This window comes from Telopea speciosissima, chromosome 3, assembly GCF_018873765.1.
Source record: "Telopea speciosissima isolate NSW1024214 ecotype Mountain lineage chromosome 3, Tspe_v1, whole genome shotgun sequence".
Classification (NCBI taxonomy): Eukaryota; Viridiplantae; Streptophyta; class Magnoliopsida; order Proteales; family Proteaceae; genus Telopea; species Telopea speciosissima.
In genome coordinates, this window is record NC_057918.1 from 14,977,400 (window position 1) to 15,001,000 (window position 23,601).

Genomic DNA, 23,601 nt, shown 5'->3' on the forward strand with positions numbered 1-23,601 from the left:
CCAACCTCCAGCCTGGCCAGCTGGCCTTCTAACGTCTTTCTCTTTCATTTCACATTCTTCTTCCGAGCTCCACAGAGTCACGCACGGTCTCTCGCCCTCTCGATGGATTTCTCAAGTCCTCCAGGTGCTCGCAAAGGTTTCAAGAGATCCGAATTGTACTCTACAGTCCTCATTCATGGCGACGGTGACGAAGAAGAAGAAGAAGAAGAAGAAGAAGAACAGCGGCGAGGATACAAGCGTGCAGACGAAGAAGAAGACATTTACGGAACGATGCTCTACAAAGACCAGAATGATGATTCATCTCTTCCTCCTCTTCTTCAACGTGTTCCGAAGGACTTTGGGGCCATGGTGGACGACGACGATGAAGATTATGACGGTGGAGATTTCTCAGGTACCATGATTGTTAAAACCAATCGCAATCGATCTTCTCCGTCGACCTCATCGGCAGCTTCGGCTAGGCGTATGCGTAATTCGTCTTTTGGAGATCGGAGTCATGTCAGTCCGAGGAAGAGAATGGAAGAGGAAGACAATTACTCGACGTTTGTGGTGAAATCGACGGTTCGCTCGAGTGAGGAGTCCTTGACGGGGACTGTTGTTAGGAGAACTGGTAGTGGTGGAGCGGGTTCTTACTCGTCTTCCACCATGAGTAAGGCCGTGGTGAGCATGCAGGCTGTAGGGGAATTAGGGTTCGGGAAGCAGAGGAAAGGGAGTTCTTCGTCACAGGGCGAGGAGAGTCGACAGCAGCTGCCTAGGAAGATGTCGGTTAGTTCAATACCTGAGAGCATTACGAGGGAAGATCCTTCTTCTAAGTACGAACTGCTCAACGAACTAGGTGAGTCTTCGCCCCATCAGGAATTGGAGTGGAATGTGAAATTGTTTTTAGAATGTTTTAAACCGAGGGGAATTGTGTGGGATTTTGTTTTGCGTTTTGTTTGTTCAGTGACTGTGTAATGAAATTGGCATGGTTGGCAGGCAAGGGTTCGTATGGAGCTGTTTACAAAGCTAGAGATCTGAAGACTTCTGAGCTGGTTGCCATTAAAGTTATATCATTATCTGAGGGGGTGTGCACCGAAATTTCCCCCCTCGTCTTCCTTTTTAATGTAATAATATGGCAACTGATTGGATTAATCACGTTGTGCTCTCTGCAGGAGGAGGGATATGAAGAGATTCGCGGTGAGATTGAGATGTTGCAACAGTGTAGTCATCCAAATGTGGTGCGATACCTTGGAAGCTACCAAGGAGAAGAATATCTTTGGGTACTGTAGAAAAGCACTGACTTATACTGTTTTCCTGTCCTTACGTCGTCAAGATTATGTGGTGCTCAAAAATCTTATTGGTTTTTAGGGGCACATTTTACATCTTATGCTTTAGTGGTAGTATTTTGCAGATAGTTATGGAGTATTGTGGGGGTGGTAGTGTGGCTGATTTGATGAACGTCAATGAGGAGCCTTTGGAGGAGCATCAAATAGCATACATTTGCAGAGAAGCATTAAAGGTGCTATTCCTATTAATTGTTTTAAATATGAAAGTTGTTTAATGCAATCTACATAACACGAAATATATAATTCATCCATCAAAGTATTATTGGAACATATGGATGTGAGGTCCAAAACTTGTACTTGTTATTTTGTAGAATGTACAACTCCTGTTTTGCTTGGATTTCTTTTAGCAAAAGCTTGTCTGATCTTGCTAACCATACAACTGAGCCATCTCTGTCCGGAGTGGACTCACAAACTTTCCTGCACTTGGTGTTTTTGATAATTAGCCTATGGTTTATGTATTTGATGGTTGCATTGTTGTGGAATTGAAGGTTTATTCTATTTGATGTAGGGTCTATCTTATTTGCACTCAATTTTCAAGGTTCATAGAGACATTAAGGGTGGTAATATCTTGCTTACCGAACAAGGAGAGGTCAAGTTGGGTGAGTATTCTTCAACAGTATATGTTATAGACTTATAGGTCTTAATCAATTGAAATAATTGTTAGAAACAGTGGGAGAGGACGGAAGGAAAGGAAAGAACAAAAAGAGGGATTGTGCTTATTTTCTTTCAATTGTGCAATTTCCATTCTATCTGATGTATTCAGTATCTAATTTTATGAGAGAAAACCTTATTTATATCAACAGCCAGTATGGCTACTATGATATCAAGATATAATTCCAAAGTTTGGAACTGGAGCCATATATTTTAATTTCACCAATCCTGCATGATGAAAAGAAGTTACCGTGAGGGTCCATCGTGCAATATTAATTTGTAAAAACCTTTGCGATTTATCCTAGTGATAATACCAATTAGCTCCCCAATTTCTTGAAGTTGGCCGGATTTTCAAAAGTTCTATAGTGACCAACAAGCATTCAACAACAACACGAGTAGAACAATAAGTATTGGAATCCCATGATGTCTCGATAGAATAAAATTAGAGTTTAACCTATCAATTTCACTCAAATCCGGCAAGTGTAGGTCTTTCAGTCTTATCATTTAACCAGATTGTTTATAGAATCTAGAACCAGAAAAGTATGCAGGCTGACTTGTATAGAAAAATATGCAAAAAGAAGTCAAAATTTATGAAACTTGGTATATCAACTGCACTACCACTCTACTACTTCTGTGCAAACTTCCTGCCTGAGGGAGAAACTGTAGGTGGTCTTAGGATTTTCTATGCGTATCTACCCTTCTGGTATTTTCGGGGAAAGAATAATAGCAGTTTCATGATTCAAGTAAAATCTGATAATAAGAGTACTTAGCTGTGCTATTGTAGGGACTGAACCATCTAGTTGCTGTGTGGCAAGAGGCCAAAGGGCAGCTAGCCCTTTGACCTCTGCAAGATCCATTTAGGGTTCAATTCGCTGGCTCGTTCAGTTGGTAATGTTCACTGATTTGTAATGCGGTCAAGTTAGACGTCAGTATCTTTATGTTGAAAAACATTTTATGAAAGATAAGGTGTGTTGATTTGGAGGTATTTTAGAATTTTTAGTCACAATTAGTAAGTTAAGGGCTGGGGAGATTTATCGTTGGCCTTTATTTATTTATTTTTCTAAACAAATCTCAAGTTTATGACCCATGTTTGGTTGGTAGAAGTCTTAATTGGTCTTTGGTTTTTCTAAAACTGATATATAAAAATGTCAGTCCAAAGCTTGCGAGTTGAATGAAATCTAGTTGGAATTTTTTTTCTTCTAAATTACCCCAAGTAGGATTGGATGAAAGATCCTTGAATAATCAGAAATTGTACAACATTGAAGAACAAAGAGAGCTAAAACAAACCACCCAGGCTTCACACCGCAAGATGTCGACGGATCAATCAAACACCAATCCCACCATACTTGATCAAACACTAGACCAAATCTTCAGCCAAGAAGAGAAAGTTGCAGAACAGCAACTTTGGAGAGATTTATTTTCAAAATTGTAAGGTATAGAGGAGCCCCACAAATTTATTTATTTATAAGGGCCAAAGCCCAAATTCCTATTCAACTTAGGAGTATAAGACTCCCTAGCCGACTTTATTACATAACACATCCTCCCTATGAAAACCGTGAGGAGGAATGGATGACTTAAAAGTTATGTGATCACTTAAAAGTGTCACCTGACCACTAAACCAAAAATAAAACTAAGTAGAGAAGCTAATCTCGTATGCAACCTAATTATCCATACTTTAGGTCCATAAAATTGACCGATTACATTGAAAACCCATGGGTTCAAAGGCCCAACATGTATATAACCTAACCCTAGACTTATTCCTAAGCAAAGAAGCCCAGTTTGGTGATAAATCAGCATCAGGTGGAGTTTAAAAGGAGATACCTTGAAATCATTTACTAATAAAGTGGTAAAGTGGTCAAACAAGGAAAGTGGGACTTTGGGGGAGACACTAATACGATATGGAACGAGGTAACTACTTGTATTAAGAAGGCCGCTAAAGATGTCTTAGGTGAATTGAAAGGAAAACGTCATTCCTCTAGGGAGACTTGGTGGTGGCATGATGAGGTTCAAGCAACATTAAGACTAAGAAAGCCAGTTTTAAGGCATGGCAAAGGACTAAGGATGTAGAGGATCTAAAAAGGTATAAATTTACCGGAAATGAAGCTAAGGAGATTGTGGTAAAAGCAAGGGCGAAGAAATATGAAGATCTTTATAACAATTTAAGCACAAAGGAAAATGAAAAGCTATCTATAAGATAGCTAAAACAAGGGAAATGAAGAGTAGAGATCTCGACCATGTTAGATGTATTAAAAGTGAGGATGGTAAAGTGCTAATAATGGAAGAGGACATTAAGGGGAGATGGAAAGATTATTTCTGTAGCCTACTAAATGAAGACATTTCGAGTAATAGTGTCCCGGAAGACTGCATTACCCACCAATACAGCACATGTTGTAGTCTTGTAGATATATATGAAAAATTTGGGTGTTAGAAGTAAAAAAAGCTTTAAGGAGGATGAAAGTAGGCAAGATATCATGTCCAGATGAGGTCCCAATTGAAGTGTGGAAGAGCTTAGGAATCAATGGCTTGGCTAACCAAGCTGTTTAATAAGATTATGGGCATAAGGAAAATGCTAGATGAATGGAGGAGAAGCATTGTGGTTCATAGTTGTCAAGGCGACGCCTTGGCGTCCAAGCGCCTTGTTCCCGCCTTGATTTCTGTTGTCACCTTAGTCACCTAGGTGATGCCTTGTCGCATTGTTGGTGTCGACTTGTTTTTTAGCCCTCTCAATCGCCTTGATTCGCCTAGCCGCCATAACAACTATGTTGTGGTTTCGATATACAACAATAAAGATGATATTCAGAGCTGCAATAACTATAGAGGCGTAAAACTAACGAGTCATACTATGAAATGGGCTAGAATGATATTATCAATTGTACCTCGGCCAGGGATAAAGCTGCTTTTCTCCGGAGCAATAAGATTAGGCATAAGAGGGCGAATCCTGTTCACCAAAACCTTAGAAATAATTTTATACATCACATTGCAAAGCCCAATAGGTCTAAATTGACTAAGAGAGACCGGGTTAGCCATTTTTGGGATGAGCGTGATGAGAGTCTCATTCAGCCTTTCTGGTATTCGACCAGTACAGAAGACCATTTTGATGATAGAGTTGCCTACTACTTCCCAATATTTTTGGAAAAACAGAGCTTGAAACCCATCCGGACTTGGAGCTTTAAAGGGACCAACAGAGAATAAACCAGCTCTAATTTCATCCTCTGTAATCTCACAAAGAAAAGAAGTCTGAGGAAAGAGAGTTCTTTCTGGCATCCGTTGTAAATTCTCATAATCTTTGGAGTATAACTGCTTAAAGTGATCGAACGCCATCTGTTTCAAGCACATACAGTCTTAAGATATTTATCATTTGCTTTTGTATTTCCCGTACTCGTCCGTAAGTAAGTAAGAAAATGTTTTCTTTTTGTTTCTGACTTGACTGTCACTATCTTATCTTAACCCTCTGATTGTGTGACGGCTGTAGACAGTTTCGCGAGGAAGGTAACGATGGCGGGTGGCCAGGTAGAGGTAACAAGGTACGGTGAAGTAGAGTTGGTCTATCAACTAAAGCTTGATGGGAGAGGGTATTGAAAACAACTTAAAACAAGACTCTACTATTACAGAGAACCAATTTGGTTTTATGCCAGGAAGATCAATGACAAAATCTATTTACTTACTTAGGAGAGTCATGGAAAGACTTAGAGATTGCAATAAGAAACTCATATGGTTTTTGTTGACATGGAAAAAGCTTATAATAGAGTCCCTAGAGAGTTAATTTGGCAAGTACTAGGGAAGAGAAGTGTTTCAAGTAAATATGTTGACATAATTTATGTATGATGGTGTCGTGACTAGTGTAAGAACTGTGGGGGGGGGGGGGAGTTAATGTAGTGAATTCCCAATTACAATTGGGTTACATCAAAGATCAGCTTGGAGTGCTTATTTGTTTGCGCTTAGCATGGATGATTTAACCAGAAACATTCAAGATGGGGTTCCTTGGAGTATGTTTTTTTGCTGATGATATTGTTTTGGTGGATGAGACAAAAGCAGGGATTAATACCAAGTTGGAGTTATGGAGATCAACCTTGGAATCAAAAGGTTTTAAGATAAGTGGAACTAAGACGGAGCATTTGGTGTGTAACTTTAGTTACACTAGGACGAATAATGAGGTGGTGAAAGTTGATGAGAGGGAGATTCCGCAAAGTGATTATTTTAGGTATCTAGGCTCAACCATTAATAAAGAATGTGATATAGAGGATGATGTTTTACAGAGAATTAGGATAGGATGGATGAAGTGGAGTGGTGCGTCTGGAGTATTGTATGATCGATGTATTCCCTTAACACTTATAAAGGAAATTTTATAGCATAGTAATACGTCCGGCTATGATGTATGGTGCGGAATATTGGGCAGTTAAGAAGCATCATGTAGACAAACCCAGTGTAGATGAAATGAGGATGTTGAGATGGATGTGTGGCAAAACTAGGAAGGATAAAGTAAGGAATGATCATATTAGAGCTGATTTGGGAGTAGCTCCGATACATGGTAAGCTACGAGAAAGTTGTTTGAGGTGGCATGGCCATGTTCAATGGAAGCCTTTGGATGCTTCAGTATGGAGGAGTGATTTGATTCAGATTGGAGGAACTAAAAGAGCCAGGGGCAGACCTAAAATGACCTTAGGAGAAGTGGTGAGGAAAGACAGCATAGTTTAGGCCTTGTATCAAGTGTGACCTCGACTAGAGCTGATTGGAGGGCAAAGATCCATGTAGCTGACCCCATTTAGTTGGGACAAGGATGAGTTGTTGTTGTATAGGTTTTTAATAAATTTAAAGAATTTTATTTAAGGGTTAAACTCCTAAGCCCCATAAACCTTTCTGAGGTATTACAAACCTCAAAATCCAAAGCAAGCTACAAAAAAGCTTGTCTGTTACATCTCATGTTGTTTATATTATCTTCTTTGAACTCTTAGCATCAAGAAGTCCAAAATAGCAAAGGGTGTGGGTCCTTAGGCTAGCCATTACCCTACAAGCAGCTTACCAAGTGACTTTTTTTCCCTTCCTCTTTTCATAAATAGGTTCGAAGTGATTTTTAAGATGCAACTATTTCTTTCAATGAAAAATCGACTTAGTTATAGTTGCACAATAGCCACCAAGTTCTCTAGCTTTGAAGGACGTCAGACTTCCATGTTTGGCAGCATGTCCTTGAAATAGGCTTTCATGTTCCAGTCTTCTCTTCTTAGGGTTTGGTTGAAGCCTCGCCCTTTTTATCTATAGGTCAGAGGCACGGATGTTTTAATTTTAATTTTTTATGTAGTCACCCATGAAGTTGGATTTTTTCTATGAACTGTGCTTGGATTGCTATTCTCGAGTTTGTCATGTGATTGAAGTCTTGAGCACTTAACGGGAGGTATTTGGGCTGAAATGATGGGGCAACCTGCATCAATCTTAAGCCGTAGGAACTAGATAAGACTCTCCAGGGAGTACTTATTAATCCAGAAACTAAAAATGATGTAGCATTGTTTCAATTTGCACTGATATGGGGGCCAAACACCAATAGCCTGGTGCGTGGAATTGCTGATCAAAATTATAGCCAAAACCTCAAAACCCTGAAAAAGTAACAAAATGAGAACCCCTGAACTTGACCTCCCTTTACCATAGTTTTTCCTGTAAACTCAAATTTGTCAAATTAGCTGGAACTTCAATATGTTGAAGTTGAACCTCACTCCTAAACACAAGAACCCTAAGATTTGCAGTACATCAAAGAATTATAGTGCACAGAGCAATGGCTGATAGAAGTTCTAAATCCTTGAATTTCCATCTAGTTGGAGTTTCTAAGCTCTGTCAGGTCTTCTGGATCTGCAAGTGTGATTTTTCTGCCCTAAATGAATCTAATTCCTCTGATTCTCCAAATAAATTCCAGAAATCGATTGATGTTGAAAGAATTTATGCAATTTAATCCCCATTTAGTTGAGATAAGGCTGAGTTGTTGTTGTTGTTGTTGAATAAATCTATGAGCCTACAGCAGCTTGTGCGAAGAATTGGAGAGATTGACATAAAATCCTCCATGTGTGTAGAGAAGATCTGTAGAAATCCAGCAACCATGCATTGGGCAAGTGGTGAGAAAGCACCAAACTAACAATAACTAAATTTAGTTGAAAATTCCTCAAATGGCAGGGTTTCATTCTTTCTTTTTTCCCTTTGCTTGATCAGAAAAAATAAAATCCAACAGAATAAAATAAGAGCAAACTCTCATTAAACAAAATAAGCTTACGCTTCCTTAAAACAAAAAAAATCATTGGGCCGTTAAATAAAGAATGACCTTGTTGTTATACTTGTTGCCATCACGAATTGTTTTTTCTTGCCATGTGCAGACTTGAATGGGTGTGATGCAGTTACACGTTGGGGTTATTTAGAGGTTTATCTTTTGTTGATATCGTTTTAATTGCTTGTACAGGTGGGAAACTCTTGTAACAGTTCCACACCTTTTCAAATTCTGTTGGAGAGTTTTAGTCTAGGATGAACTCTTCCTTATCTTACGGTAGAAATTCTTTTTGTTTTGAATTCTTTTTTTCCTTAAATATGTAAACACTCACCAAAATTATATTGTAATGGATTTTAATTGAATTGTTGATTGGGTTACCTGCTGGTTGCTGGTACTGAGTACTGTTATCTCCTCCTCTTTCTTCCCTGCTTGATTCAAGTTCGGCCTTCCTCTTTCTTGGTGTGCTCTTCCAACTCTCCTCTTTTCTGTTCTTCTTTATTGTCTATTCTTATTCCTCCTTCCATTGTTCCTTCTTCTGTTGCCCTGTTCTGTTCTAACGTGATTTACAGCCCCAAGCGTTGGCATCGATCTCTGCTGATGCTCTTCAGATCAGTTTGAGATTTTAAGGGATCATCCCTGTGATAGAAACAATTTCACCTGCACAGTTTCGAGTCGAGATTTGATCTCTGCTGGAAATTCTAACCAGAACTTCAAATCTGGTTCCTGGGTTTTTGCCAGATCTAGTTGCAGAAATTATCTCCATCGTAATCCCTGTTTTTTGAGTTTGTTATTAGTTGAAAACAAGAGGGTATTGTGTGAGCTACCTAATCCCAATATTTCAGTCCATTTGACTTCCATAGGAGCGAGATCTCTCCAAACAGGGCTGGTGCTATTGCCCTTTGAGTTATTTCGGGAAGAAGAAGAAGATATTTCTTCTTATTTGCCTTTAAGGACTGGCCTTTGAAATTGTACAAAGCCTCCCATTCTCTGAACTTTGTTTTTTAAGTTCTCCCTAGTCTGAATTTTAATACTAGATTTGTCCTCTTCTTCATAATCTTATTTATTGTTACATCCATTAACCTGTTTACTTCATTATAAAGGAATGTCCAGAAAATTACAAAATTGCCATTGGTCACATTATTATGAGTTTCATTCATTCCAGTGGGCCCATAGCAACCCAAATTTAGGATTTTCAACCCCGGGATCGAATCAGTGTGTGGGCGAGTCCTTGTGATAAAAGGCCTCGTACCCATCTCATTGGTAAAATTTCTGCCTGAGGCTAGTACCAAACGCTTTCATAAAATTACAAAATGCCATTTCACTATGATGACATCTAGTCGCAGCTTTTGTAAATTTTTTGTTGCTCTCAACTCACTTTTAAGGAACTTTCCCTACTTGTTTTTAGCTGAAACTTGACCTGTGAGATACTGTGGGATCCTTTATCACATGATTCATCCATGCTCTGCTGATTTGCCAATTCGTAATTTTGTCTTTGGCCGGGGGGAGGGGGGTAATCAACAATTTTTTTTTTGTCGATAATGAAAGAAAAGGTTAGTTGTACCTATATTAATAATTGGATTATGATTCCTCAACAAAATCCTGTAATACTTGGACTTCCTGCTGACTTTTTTTTGCCTTGACTTTCCTGAAGCTACTTGGATTTGCAAGATATTGGTTTTGTTTGAAATGTAGCTGAAACAAGAGCAAAAATCATGCTAAATTGATAAAGTTTTGACCCTCAAAAAGCTGAGCCAATAAAGGAATGGAAAACAATAACTTAGGATGGAAACCCATAAAGAAGAGCTTCTCGGCAGATATAGAACTATTATCCTATGACATATGTCCTCTTCTGCTTGGGCTATTCTGAGTGCTGCCACTGGGCGGTGGAGTTTCCTGCAGTATAAGATAGATTATGACCACTCTTATGTGGAGGGATATCGATTGAGGCCTTTTTTTCTCACTTCCGAAAGTGGATTCATTGCCTAGTCTCAGAGAAATAGGACCTTTATTCTGCTTGCACAGTCATTCTGCTGTTTTCATGTATTCTGTTCACTTTGGAACAAATGGAGTTCTATCATTGATGGCCTTACCAGGAAAGAAAAAGAAAACTTGAAGTGGGCAGGATATAAACTATAGCAGCAGTCTTCCATGTGATGTGGAACAAAGCTAGCAATGGTTTCGAAGAGAGAGTTCTATTACTCCAACCTATTGACCAGCAAGGTCTTGTTCCAGGCAAAACCTCAGAGAGACTGCAATTGCATCCCATGTATCAGAAGCTTCTAGATGAATTCATTTTGCAGTTTTTGCCGCCTATGTGGAACTTTGATAATGCTCAGATTTCTAACATCCTGAACAGAGAATGAATGCAATTCTGTGAAAGCTTGGGGTTCATCTACTCTAAAGTACGCAGATTAGAACACTCTGATCACTTCTCCCTAAGCGCATGCCATCCTTCTAAAGGAGAATATTTCCAACTCCTCAGAAGTCGATTTCTTTCGAGGATAATGCCATGTTATCAATCTGTGCCTTTAAGATGTTAAACTGGTCGTGTCTTTACTGTTTCTGTATTAGCATACTGATGTGGGAGACATGTTCTTATTGGATCATTATGTGACCAGGTGATTTCGGTGTGGCAGCACAGCTTACCAGGACCATGTCAAAACGCAACACGGTATGTTTTTATTATTAAATAATTTGCATATTTTTATTATTAAATAATTTGCATAAATATTTACCATGGAAATGAATCGTCAATAAAATTGTAGAGAAAGTTTTATTCCTCTGATTAGCTAATTTCTTACCTATATTTCCTAAGGCAGTACATGCTATTACCACGAGAAAATGTGGTCTAGTTTTGATTTCCAAAAACATTTAAATTTATTTCCATGGTTAACCATGTTCATCATCTAATATTTTCTAACAGAATTAAGTAGTGGAAATGTCTCAAACATAGAAGTCATAAACAGAGGGTGGGCCTTGGCGCAACGGTTATGTTGCTCCATTGCGACCTAGTGGTTGTGAGTTCGAGTTGGGAAACAGCCTCTCTGTGAAGCCAGTGGTAAGGCTGCGTACACATGGCTCTCCCTAGACCCCGCAGTGACAGGAGCTTCGTGCACTGGGTACGCCCTTTTTAAAGAAGTCACAAACACGTATCAATATGAGACTGGCTAGGTTGTGATCCATAATTGATAGCTGATTTCTCTCTTCCTCCCTTTTGTTCATATGTTCTTCAGGAGTGTCCATTCCCACCTAGATTGCTCCAAGAATTGGCAACTTAATTGTCAAAGTAAAAGCTAAGGGAGGAGTGCTATTTAATGAGTTTAGGAGAGAGGAGATTGGGGTTTGGATGTGAATGTACATCCACAAGTTGCTATTAAATTACTGAGTAGATCCACATCTGGGCACCATCAAATTGCTCTAGTCAGTTAAGGGTTCCTGGTGGTGATTTAGATGCCTTTTGCTGCACTGGGTGTTTCCGAGCAGTGAGGCTTACACCCATTCGCATTAGTTCATCCAAAGAAGTTATTTCTTTTCTTCATCAGGGGACCATCTATTTAACCAAGTAATTCACTAGCCCTTTTCATGGGAGCTCCATGGATGAATTTCTGTAAATAATTTGTCTCTTGTTTTCATTTTGTTCATGTTCTATATTCTGCTTAAGACAAAGAAGCTCTATCTACTAGTATTTCTTCATTTTTGCCTTCTTGTTATGCGGGCAGATCCCTACTTTTAAACTGTTTTTGAGGTATCTTTGCAGGTGAGTTGTGTTGCTATACTGATCTGAACTGTTTGACTTGAACTATTTGCATCTTATCCATAAAAGAGGAAAAAGAAAACAGAAAGTTTTGTCATCTTATCTATAAAAGAGGAAAAAGAAAACAAAAAAGTTTTGTTATAGTGCCCGAAGAAATTTTACTGATTTCTCAGCATATTTACTTTTCTCTCAGATATTTTGAAATTCTTGCTTTGGGCTTTGCAGTTCATTGGCACCCCACATTGGATGGCTCCAGAAGTTATCCAGGAAAGCCGCTATGATGGAAAGGTATTGTATGTTTTTGGTGGTTCTTGTCCAAGGTGATTTTCATTTTATTCGATTTCTTCCATCAATAACCCAGTTTATTGTCGGTTAAGAATAAATGGGTGGGATGCATGGGTGGTTGTTTTGGATTACTAATTTGTTTCAGACAGAACCTATTGGAGGGCAAGGATCCATGTCGCAGACCTCATTTAGCTGAGATTCTCCTGACGTGCTGGGCTATGCCTCTTTCCTCTTACTATCTTTCATCGTTCATTTTTCTATTTATTTCCCATCTTTTTCATTTGTCCTTTTCCTTTTTCATCTCTCATCTCTTTCCCCATCTCTCTTTTCCCATCTTTTCTTTCCCTTTTTTGGTTAGAACTCTGTTTTCCCTACCTTGTTTTGTTTGGATCCATGTAGCCGAGCCCATTAAGTTGGGATAAGGCTGAGTTTGTTGTTGTTGTTGAAGAATGCCTATGCATTACTGATGCACGCATGTTTTGATGGCATATTACTTAAGTAGGGAAGGAAGGTGCCCTTGGAGACCCAGAGGTGCTGACTCCCTAGCAGATGCTCTAGCTTTTGAAGGATTGGGAGGGAGTTTACATATATGGGTCCTTATACAATTGTGCAGTGAGTTTGGTTTTTGAGGGCTGGGGGGGGGGGTTGGGGGAATTTGCATGTGATGTAGAGCCTTCTATGTTCATGCATATCCCATATCAGATGGTCAGTTTTTCTCTGCTCCTAGCCCAATAAACTTTTGTTGTTTCATAAATAAAGGCTAGGGGGCCAGATGATCAGATGAAAGATTTGAAACATGAATCTAAGGTTCGGGATACCGTTATGGTACACTGCACATATACCCCATACCGATACCGTACCGTATCAATGCGGTATTATTCAGTACAGGTATTCGGTATTTTTAGTATTATGTCCACACTAATATCGTACCGAATACCGACTCGGTACAGGTATCTCATACCGATACCATACCGAATTTATTCGGCACGGCTCGGTATAGATAATTCGGTACGAAAACGGTATTGGTATACGGTACTCGGTACATATTGACACACTTACATGAAGCCTTCTATGTTTATTCATATCCCATGTCAGATGGTCAATTTTTTATCTGTTCCTAGCCCAATAAACTTTCGTTGTTTCGTTGGCCTCCCAAAGGCAGACCCTCTCTCTTCTCTCATCTCATTTGGATCTTGGACCCCCCCATCCCTCTCTCAACCCTGCCATCCTCTCTCAAATTTGGGCAACCCTTCCTCCTCTTCAGTCCACCCTCTCCCCTCGTGCGGATAAGATTATTTGGCCCCCCTCCCCCAATGGTCTTTTCACCTCCTCTTCAGCCCGGAACCTCACCAAAGACCCTAGCCCCACTGTCTCTTGGCACAATCTTGTCTGGTTCAAAGGCCATATCCCTCGCCATAGCTTCATTGTTTGGAGATCCCTCAGACTTTGCCTGCCCACCCAAACCTTCCTCATCCACCGCAATATCCCTTCCCCCCCCTCTTGGCAACCTTTGTTGAAACGGCCATGAAGACCTCCCCTACCTTTTCTTCGCCTGCCCTTTCACCTACCCCATTTGGAAAAATGCCCTTTCATCGATCTGGCCTCGTAGCTAGAGTATCCAAGTTTTTGACCGTGAATGGCTTTGGCTGATCAGGACTTTCCCTGGGAACTCTATTTGTGACGCTATGGGGAAGCTTGTTTTTGGCGTTGCTATTCACCATATTTGGTTGGAAAGGAACCTCAGGAGATGGACTTCCAACTCTAGATCTTATGATGTGATTTGGAAAGCCATTTCCTTCGATGTGTCCTCCAAGCTCAACTGCATCCGTCATAGGCACTTTTTGGACTCCCCTAGGAACAGGCATATTATAGTTTCTTGGGGTCTTGATGTACATCTTTTGCAGTCTTCCACCTCTGCGTAGGTCCGGTCGGCTGCCCCCCCTCTCTCCTTGTATATTGGCTCTCTTTTCCCTGCCCCGTCCCCTTGGGGTTCGGTAATATATTTATTTACGAAAAAAAAAAAAGGCTAGGGGGCCAGATGATGCAGACGAAAGATTTGAAACATGAAGGCTGATTTGATATCTTTCTCATATCAGCATGGTTGAAAACTTGGGTGACAACTTTGTTGAGTGGCTTGCGTTTTCTCATGACCTCTTTCTATTTAAGAGTTTTTTTTTAAAAAAAAAAAAACCTCTGTAGCGAAATTCTGGAAGCTTTCCTGGATCAGATTTTGTGTTTTTTTCTCCACAACTAAGTTGATGTTAACATGTCTTACAATTCAACAGGTGGATGTGTGGGCTCTTGGTGTGTCAGCGATTGAAATGGCTGAGGTATTTCTGGTGTACATAAACTGATTAGTAGTTACTTTCATGATATTTCTCCCATATTTTTAGTTCTGAGATTACTTAATTTGCAGTCTTTGCCTTGCCCCCCCGCCCATATTACAGAATTTTCTGTCCTGTATTAACTGACCATTGAACCAGATTGTTGGTTTGTGCACCATGACTTGCCGCCATGCTTAACAAAAATTCTTTATGCCTAATATGTGTTCTTTTTCTTTTTTAATAAACTTTTCAGGGGCTCCCACCAAGGTCAACCGTGCATCCAATGAGAGTTAGTACACGCACTTGATTGCTGTTAAGTATTTTTTATTTTATTCTGTTCTCACAATGTCTTTATTTCCGTTTGTCTCATGCTCTTTTAGAATGTTAAAGTCTTAGTCCCTCATTGATTTCTACACTATGACATCTTAAATGTCGAATTTTTATTCTTCAAAACTGCTTATTTCTTTGAATTTTGGATGAAACACTGTTCAGTTTTTATGTAAGAAGCAACACCAAAGGCTTATCAAAGTTCATATCGCCTTTTTTTTTTTTTGAAATCAAGGTAGTGGTCCATCAGTTCTCAGTAGTTGTGTGTTACTTGACCATGCATACCATTACCAGCATCAAATGTTGATATTGGAGTATGACCGGCATAAAACCGATATCTTATAATCAGATAAAGAAAGTATGAAAATTCAATATCCTGAAAACTCATGATAGGCTATTGCCTAGATACTTCAGGGCATAGATTGAAATTTCGATTTTGACTCAGGTCGAAACTGAAATATTTCAGATTGCAGTGGAAATTCGACCAAAATCTGGTACATTTTGGTTGGCCATGTCAGTGGTCTAATGGCCATATTGTGGCCCGAAATTTCAGAGAGCCCTAATTAAGCATCTCTAAACATATTCAAACCTTAGATATAAAAACACACACCCAAAATAGTAGTTTTCTTTGGACCCCAAGTTGGTACTTTCCGCCATAGTTGTCACGTCGTCACGGCGATCCAAGTCGGTGGAGGGGTGTCATGTCGATATATCGACATGGCGCCCGCCATATCATATCGACCATGTTTTATTTTTTATTTTCTATATTTTTAATGTCATTTAGTATGCTATAATATATACCCTATAACGTCAAAAATTAACATGAAAATGTACTACTAATCTACTATGGTTTAATTCATGAAAGTGTGATATCCATTAGTGTATATGAAATCATGGATTATCAAATAATTGATAGCAATAGTCTTGCTGATAATAAAGTTGAAAAATCATGAGAGTTGAGAGATGATTCATATGAAAGTGACTACAAAAGTAACAAAACCAAAAAACAATTACAAGAACGTAATTTATATTGAGTGAATAAAGCTAATAAACAACCCATCTAAATAAAAAAAAAAATTTGCTGATGTGAATATGTGATTGTGTATTAGTCAATAGTGTATTAGTGTTTTCTGTTTGATGTTTTTTTTTTAATTTTTTTATGTTAAGGAAAAAGCATTAAAATAAAAAATGGTTAAAAAAAATTATTGTAAAAAAATTAAGTTTTATAATTTGAAACAGCCATGTCGCCCGATATGGCCATATGTTGTGGTATGGCGTCCATGGCGGTGCCATAGCGACAACATGGAGGCCATATCGGTCGATATTCTTACATCATCCATATCGGTGGTCAATATGCCCATTTCTCCAGCGATATGATGCCATGGCGACGCCATGACAACTATGCTTTCCGCTGTATGTTTTGGTATCTTTTCCCCTATATAACTTATCCTACTCATAATTTAGTGCTAGAAAACACAATATTCTATAAAAGCAATTGAATTATGTATTAAAAATGAAGAAAAATCATTTAATAGTACACCGATGTCAAAAATGTTATATATATGTTTGAAGCATTAGATTGGAAAAAAAGAACACCCAAAGTGGTAGTGTGGCTTTAGACCCTATAACGTATGGCGGCCATGTTATCTTTTACTTGAAGAATCTCTCAAAGTCCATCACAACTGGTCTAATGATGGAAAATTTGAAATTTGTGAAAATTTAGCCAAATGATGCTTCAAAATCCCACCCAAATTTTGAAGTGGATGCTCCACAGTTCGGTACCAAAATTAACGACTTAGCAAACAACTTGAGGTTTTCTAGTTCTCAGGCAAAAGGGGGAAAAAATCTCAAACTTTTGTTGAAATTCGTCAAAATTTCATCGAAATTTTGCCGAAATGAATTGAGATGACCAAACTGAAATTTTTGTCAAAATCTGGTATGCCTGTAGAGTTGACCCTTGTTTCGTTTCGAGGCTTTTCGAAAACAAAATATTGCAAAATTTTGGTCTTTTCGTCCTTAATGTCCAAGTTAGTAACAATAACCTTGGATGCATTATAAAGGGCGTACCCAGTGCATATATATATATATATATATATTCTATAATGCTCAAAGAATATGACATTCTCATGAAAAGATGACTTCGTTATCCCTATCTATTGTATACTTCCCATATTTATGAGTGCTATTTATTTTGTTCGATCTTGTACTCCCTTCCCTTTTTTTCCCCTTATCTCCTTTCTGTCCTGGTGCATGATAGTGGTATTTTAATCCGCCTTCATCTTTTTGATAGGTATTATTTATGATATCCATTGAGCCAGCTCCAATGCTTGAGGACAAGGAAAAATGGTTTGTTTTTGTCTTCCACTTCGAGAATGCAATTGTATTGCTTATGTTTACAACAACAGTTGAGCCTTGTCCCAACTAAATGGGGTCGGCTACATGGATCCTTGCAAAGACAAGATAATAAGAATAATAGAAAAAGGGAAAAAGAAAAGAGCACAACAGCATCAACAACAACTCAACATTATGTTTCATTTATGAAATAATACCATGTCAGGTTCTTGGGGTTTCCTTTGGAAGTGAGTTTAGTGATATAAATAAAGTTCAATTATGTACACTACTTGAGCCTTCTGTTGTATTGAGTCATTGGTTTGTTTAAATGGCACCTGTTAACCTCTTGATTTTGAGGCGTATATGTGCTTTTGCCTTTGAAATAATACCAAAGCTTGTGACCAGTAACAGAGAAAGAAGAAGAAGATGGAGATCGAGTTGGGAAGAGAGCTGTGTGATAGAGATGCCTTCTCTATCTTGACAGCCTTATATTTATAACAATCAGAATTGACTCTTAGTAGTTAGTCTACTAAGAGTCAAAGATCTATAACATCCAAAGTTAAAATAGAAACAAAAAATTTATCAAGCCTAGAAAACCTAATTACAAAAGGAAAGATAAACTATAAACTTAGCTAAGAACCTAGATAGTAAGCAATGCGGATGTACCTGTGTGGGCCAGGGTGGCTATGGATGAGGAAGCGCCGGTGGATGTCTGAAGATTTTGGAGAAGTTTGAGTAATTGATTGTAGTCATTTTGAGACAAAGAACTTGATGAAGAAGCTCCAGATGAGGATGCAACAGTTGTGTCACCGGAAGACACCTTCTCAGACTTATCATCAGGTACAACGGTATTGGCTAATGGTGGAACCCACTCTGGTGGGCCATGTTTTGCCAATATGTATCAACTGTATGATTTGGCTTCCCACAGAAGGAACATTGTCTGCCAGGTCTGTCACCTTGCGGTCTACCTGTACTACGATCACCACAGCCACGACCTCCGTAGGAGCCATGCTCTCTCCCACAGAAGTTAGAACCTCGGCTATGGCCAGCAATAAAATGCAGAATTGTCTTTAGGAAAGGTATCAGCTTGGGAAGGAGTGACAATCCACTGAAGACGGGCAAAACATTAAGAGTAGGCACCTTCTCCCCAGCAAGAAATTGGCTTTTAACAGATTGATAATCTGAGTTTAAACCAGCCATACTTGTAACATGAAATTCTTCCCGTTGAAGTTTCAATTGTTCTAGATTAGTAATAAGAGGCTGAGAATGTTGAGCTCCTCTGACATGTCCTTAAAAATGCTGAAGTACTCATACAGTGACTGGTCCCCTTGTTTCAAGTTAAAAGTTGTCATATCAATCATAAATACAGGATAGTGGGCAAGCCTTGACGCAATGGTTAAGTTGTGCTTTGCAACCATTAGGTTGCAGGTTCGAAACATGGAAATAGCCTCTCTGCAAAGCGGGGGTAAGGCTGCGTACGTCTGCCCCTCCCAGACCCTGCAGTAGTGGGACCTTGTGCACCGGGACGCTCTTTAAATCACAAATACAGGATATATTCTTTTCCTGGGAGAAGGTTTGCTTCAAGTCACTCCACACTCCTTTTGCAGTGATGTGGAACACGACACTGGGTGCAATGGTAGGATCCATACTGTTCAAAAACCATATGAGAAGGGTGTCACTCTCACGCATTTACTCCTTGTAAACTTTCATATCAGAGGGTTCCTTGGAATCAGCAGACGGAGGATCAGATTGGAGATACTTCAATGTACCTTTTGCATTAATATAAACTTTGACAGCTTGAGCCCATAGCGCAGATAAGTGGTGATCTGGACATTGACTTTGTCTGTGAAGGATTTGGGATCAGCCATCATGCACAAATTGAACCGAGGCAAATAGCAGCACCTGATATGAGTTAGTATAATAGGAGGAGACAGACCCCTCAAAGCAGCACCTGAACTGAGAAGTTCTTCACCAAACAGAAGTACCTAAAAAGGGAAGAAACCCTTGAAACAACCCAGTATTGGGGTGAATATCAATACTCAATAGTAGCAAGAAGTGGTGTCCGATAACCACCGCAATAGGATCAAAAGACCCACAAAAATAGAGAATACCCTAAAACCTCAGATTAATCTGATAGACAGAATAAAAATAACTGCAGAAATTGATTGAGAACAACAGCACATAAAACAGGGTATCACAGACTGAGAAGGAGATTTCAAATTTCCCCAAATCCATAGGCCAGATTGGCTCCATACCTGGATGGAAGGAGGCGTTTCTTGAAGGGAAACAATGCACAACAGCTGAAGGGGATCTGCTGGACAGATAAAAAATAATTTCAGAATGAGGTTTTCTGAAAATTAACCCCAAAACAGGGTATCTCATGGAGTGGATGAGAACTTCAATTAAATCAGATCGGCAAGTCTGATCAGCTTGAAACCCTGATCGAGTTGGCCTCCAAGTAGGGTCAATCTACCCTCAAAACTTGAGAAGAATCCACAGCTTGGATAAAAAAATAATTGAAGATCTCGATATTGAGAAAAATAGAAAATAAAAATCCAGAATCTTGCCGCAAGCTTCAGTGGGCAAAACCCTTGACTCCCATCAATTGTTCACTCCATGGAAAGTAATAATTTGGTAGTAGAGACCCTAGTTTATTTTCATCCCCATCACTAGGGCCTAAGATAGATAGTAGTCAGCAGAGGTTGGTGCAACGCTCAAACAAGAACCTTGTGAGACTTTCAAAACCAGAATCAGTGTAGAGAATAATTATTGAAGGAGCTCTGATACCTTGAAATAATACTATAGCTTGTGACCAGTAACAGAGAAAGAAGAAGAACAAGATGATGGAGATCAAGTTGGGAAGAGAGCCGTTCAATAGTCACCTTTGCTATTGTGACACAACCTTACATTTATAGCAATCAAAATTGACTCTTAGTAGTTAATCTACTAAGAGTCAAAGACCTATTACATCCAAAGTTAAAATAGAAACATAACACATAACAAGCCTGGAAAACATAATTACAAAAGGAAAGGTAAACTATAAACTTAGCTAAGATTAAACTTAGATATGATCCCATGGTACAAGGTCAATGGACCCCCAAACTGAGACACACTCTAACGGCCTCCTGGTCTATTGCAACTGTAATTACATTTTAGTTTTTTCATTGCAATGTTTATTTAACTTGAGACAATTTTATTTTATTGCATTTCATTTGTTTTCTTTTTCAGGTCTCTTGTGTTTCATGATTTTGTTGCAAAGTGCCTTACAAAAGAACCACGTCTACGTCCTACTGCAGCAGAGATGCTGAAGGTATTTAAGATGATCTTATGAGTCTTTTCTAGTTGAAAAATATTTAAATTTTTTATGGAAGTTTGACAGTCCATAGTCCATTATGTTTTCCTTGCTATTTAGGAATCTTTACTGATAGAAAAAAGGGGGTTTTGGCAGCACTATATTATATTTGGTTCCAACAGTTGTCTAATGAAGTGTCTCATGAATGTGGAAGTCCCGGTTGGGAAAACCAAGAAGCTGTGAAACTATGGAATTCACAACAAGGACTCAAGGAGTATGATGCACAATGCTGTGGCAAATTGAAAGAAGAAATTTTTTTAATCTTATATAATTGGCATCATTGATTATATATTTTTGAAATGTTTTGCTAAATGAATAACCTAAAGGAAGAAAGTAGAGAGCACGTACTAGAAACTTGCTAACTAAACGCTCCTAGACCACCCTGACCTTGTTATTGCCACCTGACCTTAGTACCCCACATCGGACAATTCTTTATCTTATTTCCATCCTTACCACACCTGTAACAAACACCAGTACTTTTCCTGCACTGCCGAATATATATTCTACCACACTCGGAACATCTTGTTTCCTCCTGACTTCTATTTCCCTTTCTTGGTGCCATTTTCTTCAGACAACCAAAAACATATAAAATCCATTGGACAGAATAATTAATATTCTGTCTAATTCGAAGAATCTTAATTAAACAAATCAATTCTGTTATGCTCTTTTATCTTATTAACCGATCCTATGCCCACCAGTTCTAGTTCTCATGACATCAGAGTTAAATTTGCTCTGATACCATCTGTAATGACCCCAGACCTGGACAAGGTATATGGTATTGCCCTCACGGGCATTGGTCAGAAACCACCATTTACATTTGTATAGTAAATTAATAACCCAACCCCCATACATCACATACATATACAGTGGAAGATTTAACAATAGTTGGAGCTGGATTTAAGGTTTAAACATTGTATATACATCTACTGGTGGCAAATACTAAAGCATAGTTATCAAAAGTTATATTACATTAATAGATTGTATTATCACATTGTTTATCCAAACATCATAAGTTCTCATGACCTGTTTCTAAGGTTAGTGCACCACGTGCACTCACAGCCTATAGAGTCTGGAGCTACGCACCTCTCCTCTGAACTCATCATCTGAAAAGAATATTTATAACATGGATGAGTCAACAACTCAGTGACGAAAACATATTATATTACAATCAAGTGCTCATGTGCTTCATTAACATTGTACGGATATGCATACAACGTTTTACTGTTAGGTTAGGTCTTAGTCAATATTGTGAAATACCGATTGTGCACATTATAGTTGAGGTTAACCTATCCTCCTATCATCTATTCAACTCTTTATCCCAGTACCTACAGCCTGGGAGAGGAATGACATGGCTCATATTCATACTTGTGTTCTCGTAGTCCCGAAGGATAGCTCGTAGTCTCAAAGGATAACTCATAGTCCCGAAGAATAGCTCGTAAGAAATCTCATCCAATACCTAACCCCCTACTGGAAAGGGACAGTATTCACAGGGTCATGTTCTCATAATATTAGTACTACTAGACTCATACACTTGTTCACATAACTTATACTCTTGTTCACATATCTCATACATATATTCACAGTTCTCGTTCACATACTCACACTTCTTGTACACACACATAAACTCAAACAAGTTGTCATATAACATCTCAACATATACTTAACATCATTTCATTCACCCCATAATCCTATCATTCAAAATGTACTGTGTCAAATAGTTCATTACACCTCATTTAGCAACACATATACAATTCTCTCATATTCGTTAATCATGCATACAAGTCATCCATTCAATAATCTATATCATGCTCATACACTACAATACACGACTTAAGACACATAGCCATGTTCATACATTTCAAATACTCAACATATAGCAATACTAGTATATGATCCCTCACCTTGCTTGTTACAATGCTTCGCAGATTCAATCTGTTTATCGTAGCACCTAAGTCTCTCAAGTCCTAAAATATCAAGCCAAAAGATCATGTCAATACATCTTACAATCATAGAATACCTACCATAATACATATAGATATACCTTCGTCTATTAAATTGCAATATATTCATGACCTACTTGTGGGATGTTACATGGAGTTTGCAGACAAACATTAATATCAGAGTTTAGTTGGCAAACTCATATATCTTACTCTTTCCCGACCTGATATATCTTTTGTTGTTGGTATGATTAGTCAATTTATGGAGAAGCCTAAGTAGGCTTATTGGGAGGTAGCATATGTCGTATCATGAGGGATCTTAAGTGTGCTCCAGGAAAAGGACTTATTTATCGCCATCATGGTCATACCAACATTGTTGGTTTCTGAGGCGGATTGGGCTGGTGCTGATGGTGATCGGAGGTCTACTACAGGCTATTGTAAGTTTGTTGGAGGTAATCTTGTTACATGGAGGAATAAAAAGCAAACTACAGTAGCTCGATCTAGTATTGAGGATGAGTATAGAGATATGTTACATGGAGGAATAAAAAGCGAACTTTGCTGAAGAATTTGGTTTTCTGGTTAGCAAGCCTAAGGAAATATTTTATGATAATCAAGAAGCTATTTATATTGCTATTAATTCACTCTTTAACGAGAGAACCAAACATATTGAAGTGGATTGTCATTTTGTCCGGGATATAGTGATGAAAAATTTTATTTTTACTTTTGCATGATGTGGATATGTGTTGGCTCTCATAAGTTTAAAAAAAAAAAAAAAGCAAAAGAAAAACCAAAACAAAGCTTGGATGATGGAGATTAACAAACATATACATGGAAGCCTCATGCGAGGCTTTGAAATAACCAAAAAGGATAGGGGCGAGAAGGTGCTTGCTTTGTTAGAGAATTAGGGGAGGGAAGGGAAGGGAGGGGAGAGGGAGGGAGGGAAAGAAAATGTAGATTGGGAGAGAGGGAGGAGCGCAGGGGAAGAGAGGGAGGGGGAGGAAAGGAAGAGGGAGAAGGAGGGGTGATGCGATTTATCACCAAATTGGGCTTCTTTTATTAGGAATAAGTCTAGGG

The 23,601-nt window shown here is 38.8% G+C and overlaps 1 protein-coding gene across 1 annotated transcript in view; it reads left to right on the forward strand.

Moving 5' to 3' along the window:
* Positions 1-23,601, forward strand: part of LOC122655921 (serine/threonine-protein kinase dst2) — a 34,615-nt gene continuing 11,014 nt past the window's right edge. The window contains exons 1-11 of the mRNA XM_043850309.1: positions 1-832; positions 973-1,061; positions 1,149-1,256; positions 1,388-1,495; positions 1,831-1,921; positions 10,836-10,888; positions 12,197-12,259; positions 14,542-14,586; positions 14,834-14,869; positions 17,198-17,253; positions 20,467-20,548. Coding sequence (XP_043706244.1) covers positions 103-832; positions 973-1,061; positions 1,149-1,256; positions 1,388-1,495; positions 1,831-1,921; positions 10,836-10,888; positions 12,197-12,259; positions 14,542-14,586; positions 14,834-14,869; positions 17,198-17,253; positions 20,467-20,548 — 1,461 coding nt within the window. The 5' untranslated portion in view covers positions 1-102. The remainder of the gene's footprint in view (positions 833-972; positions 1,062-1,148; positions 1,257-1,387; positions 1,496-1,830; positions 1,922-10,835; positions 10,889-12,196; positions 12,260-14,541; positions 14,587-14,833; positions 14,870-17,197; positions 17,254-20,466; positions 20,549-23,601) is intronic.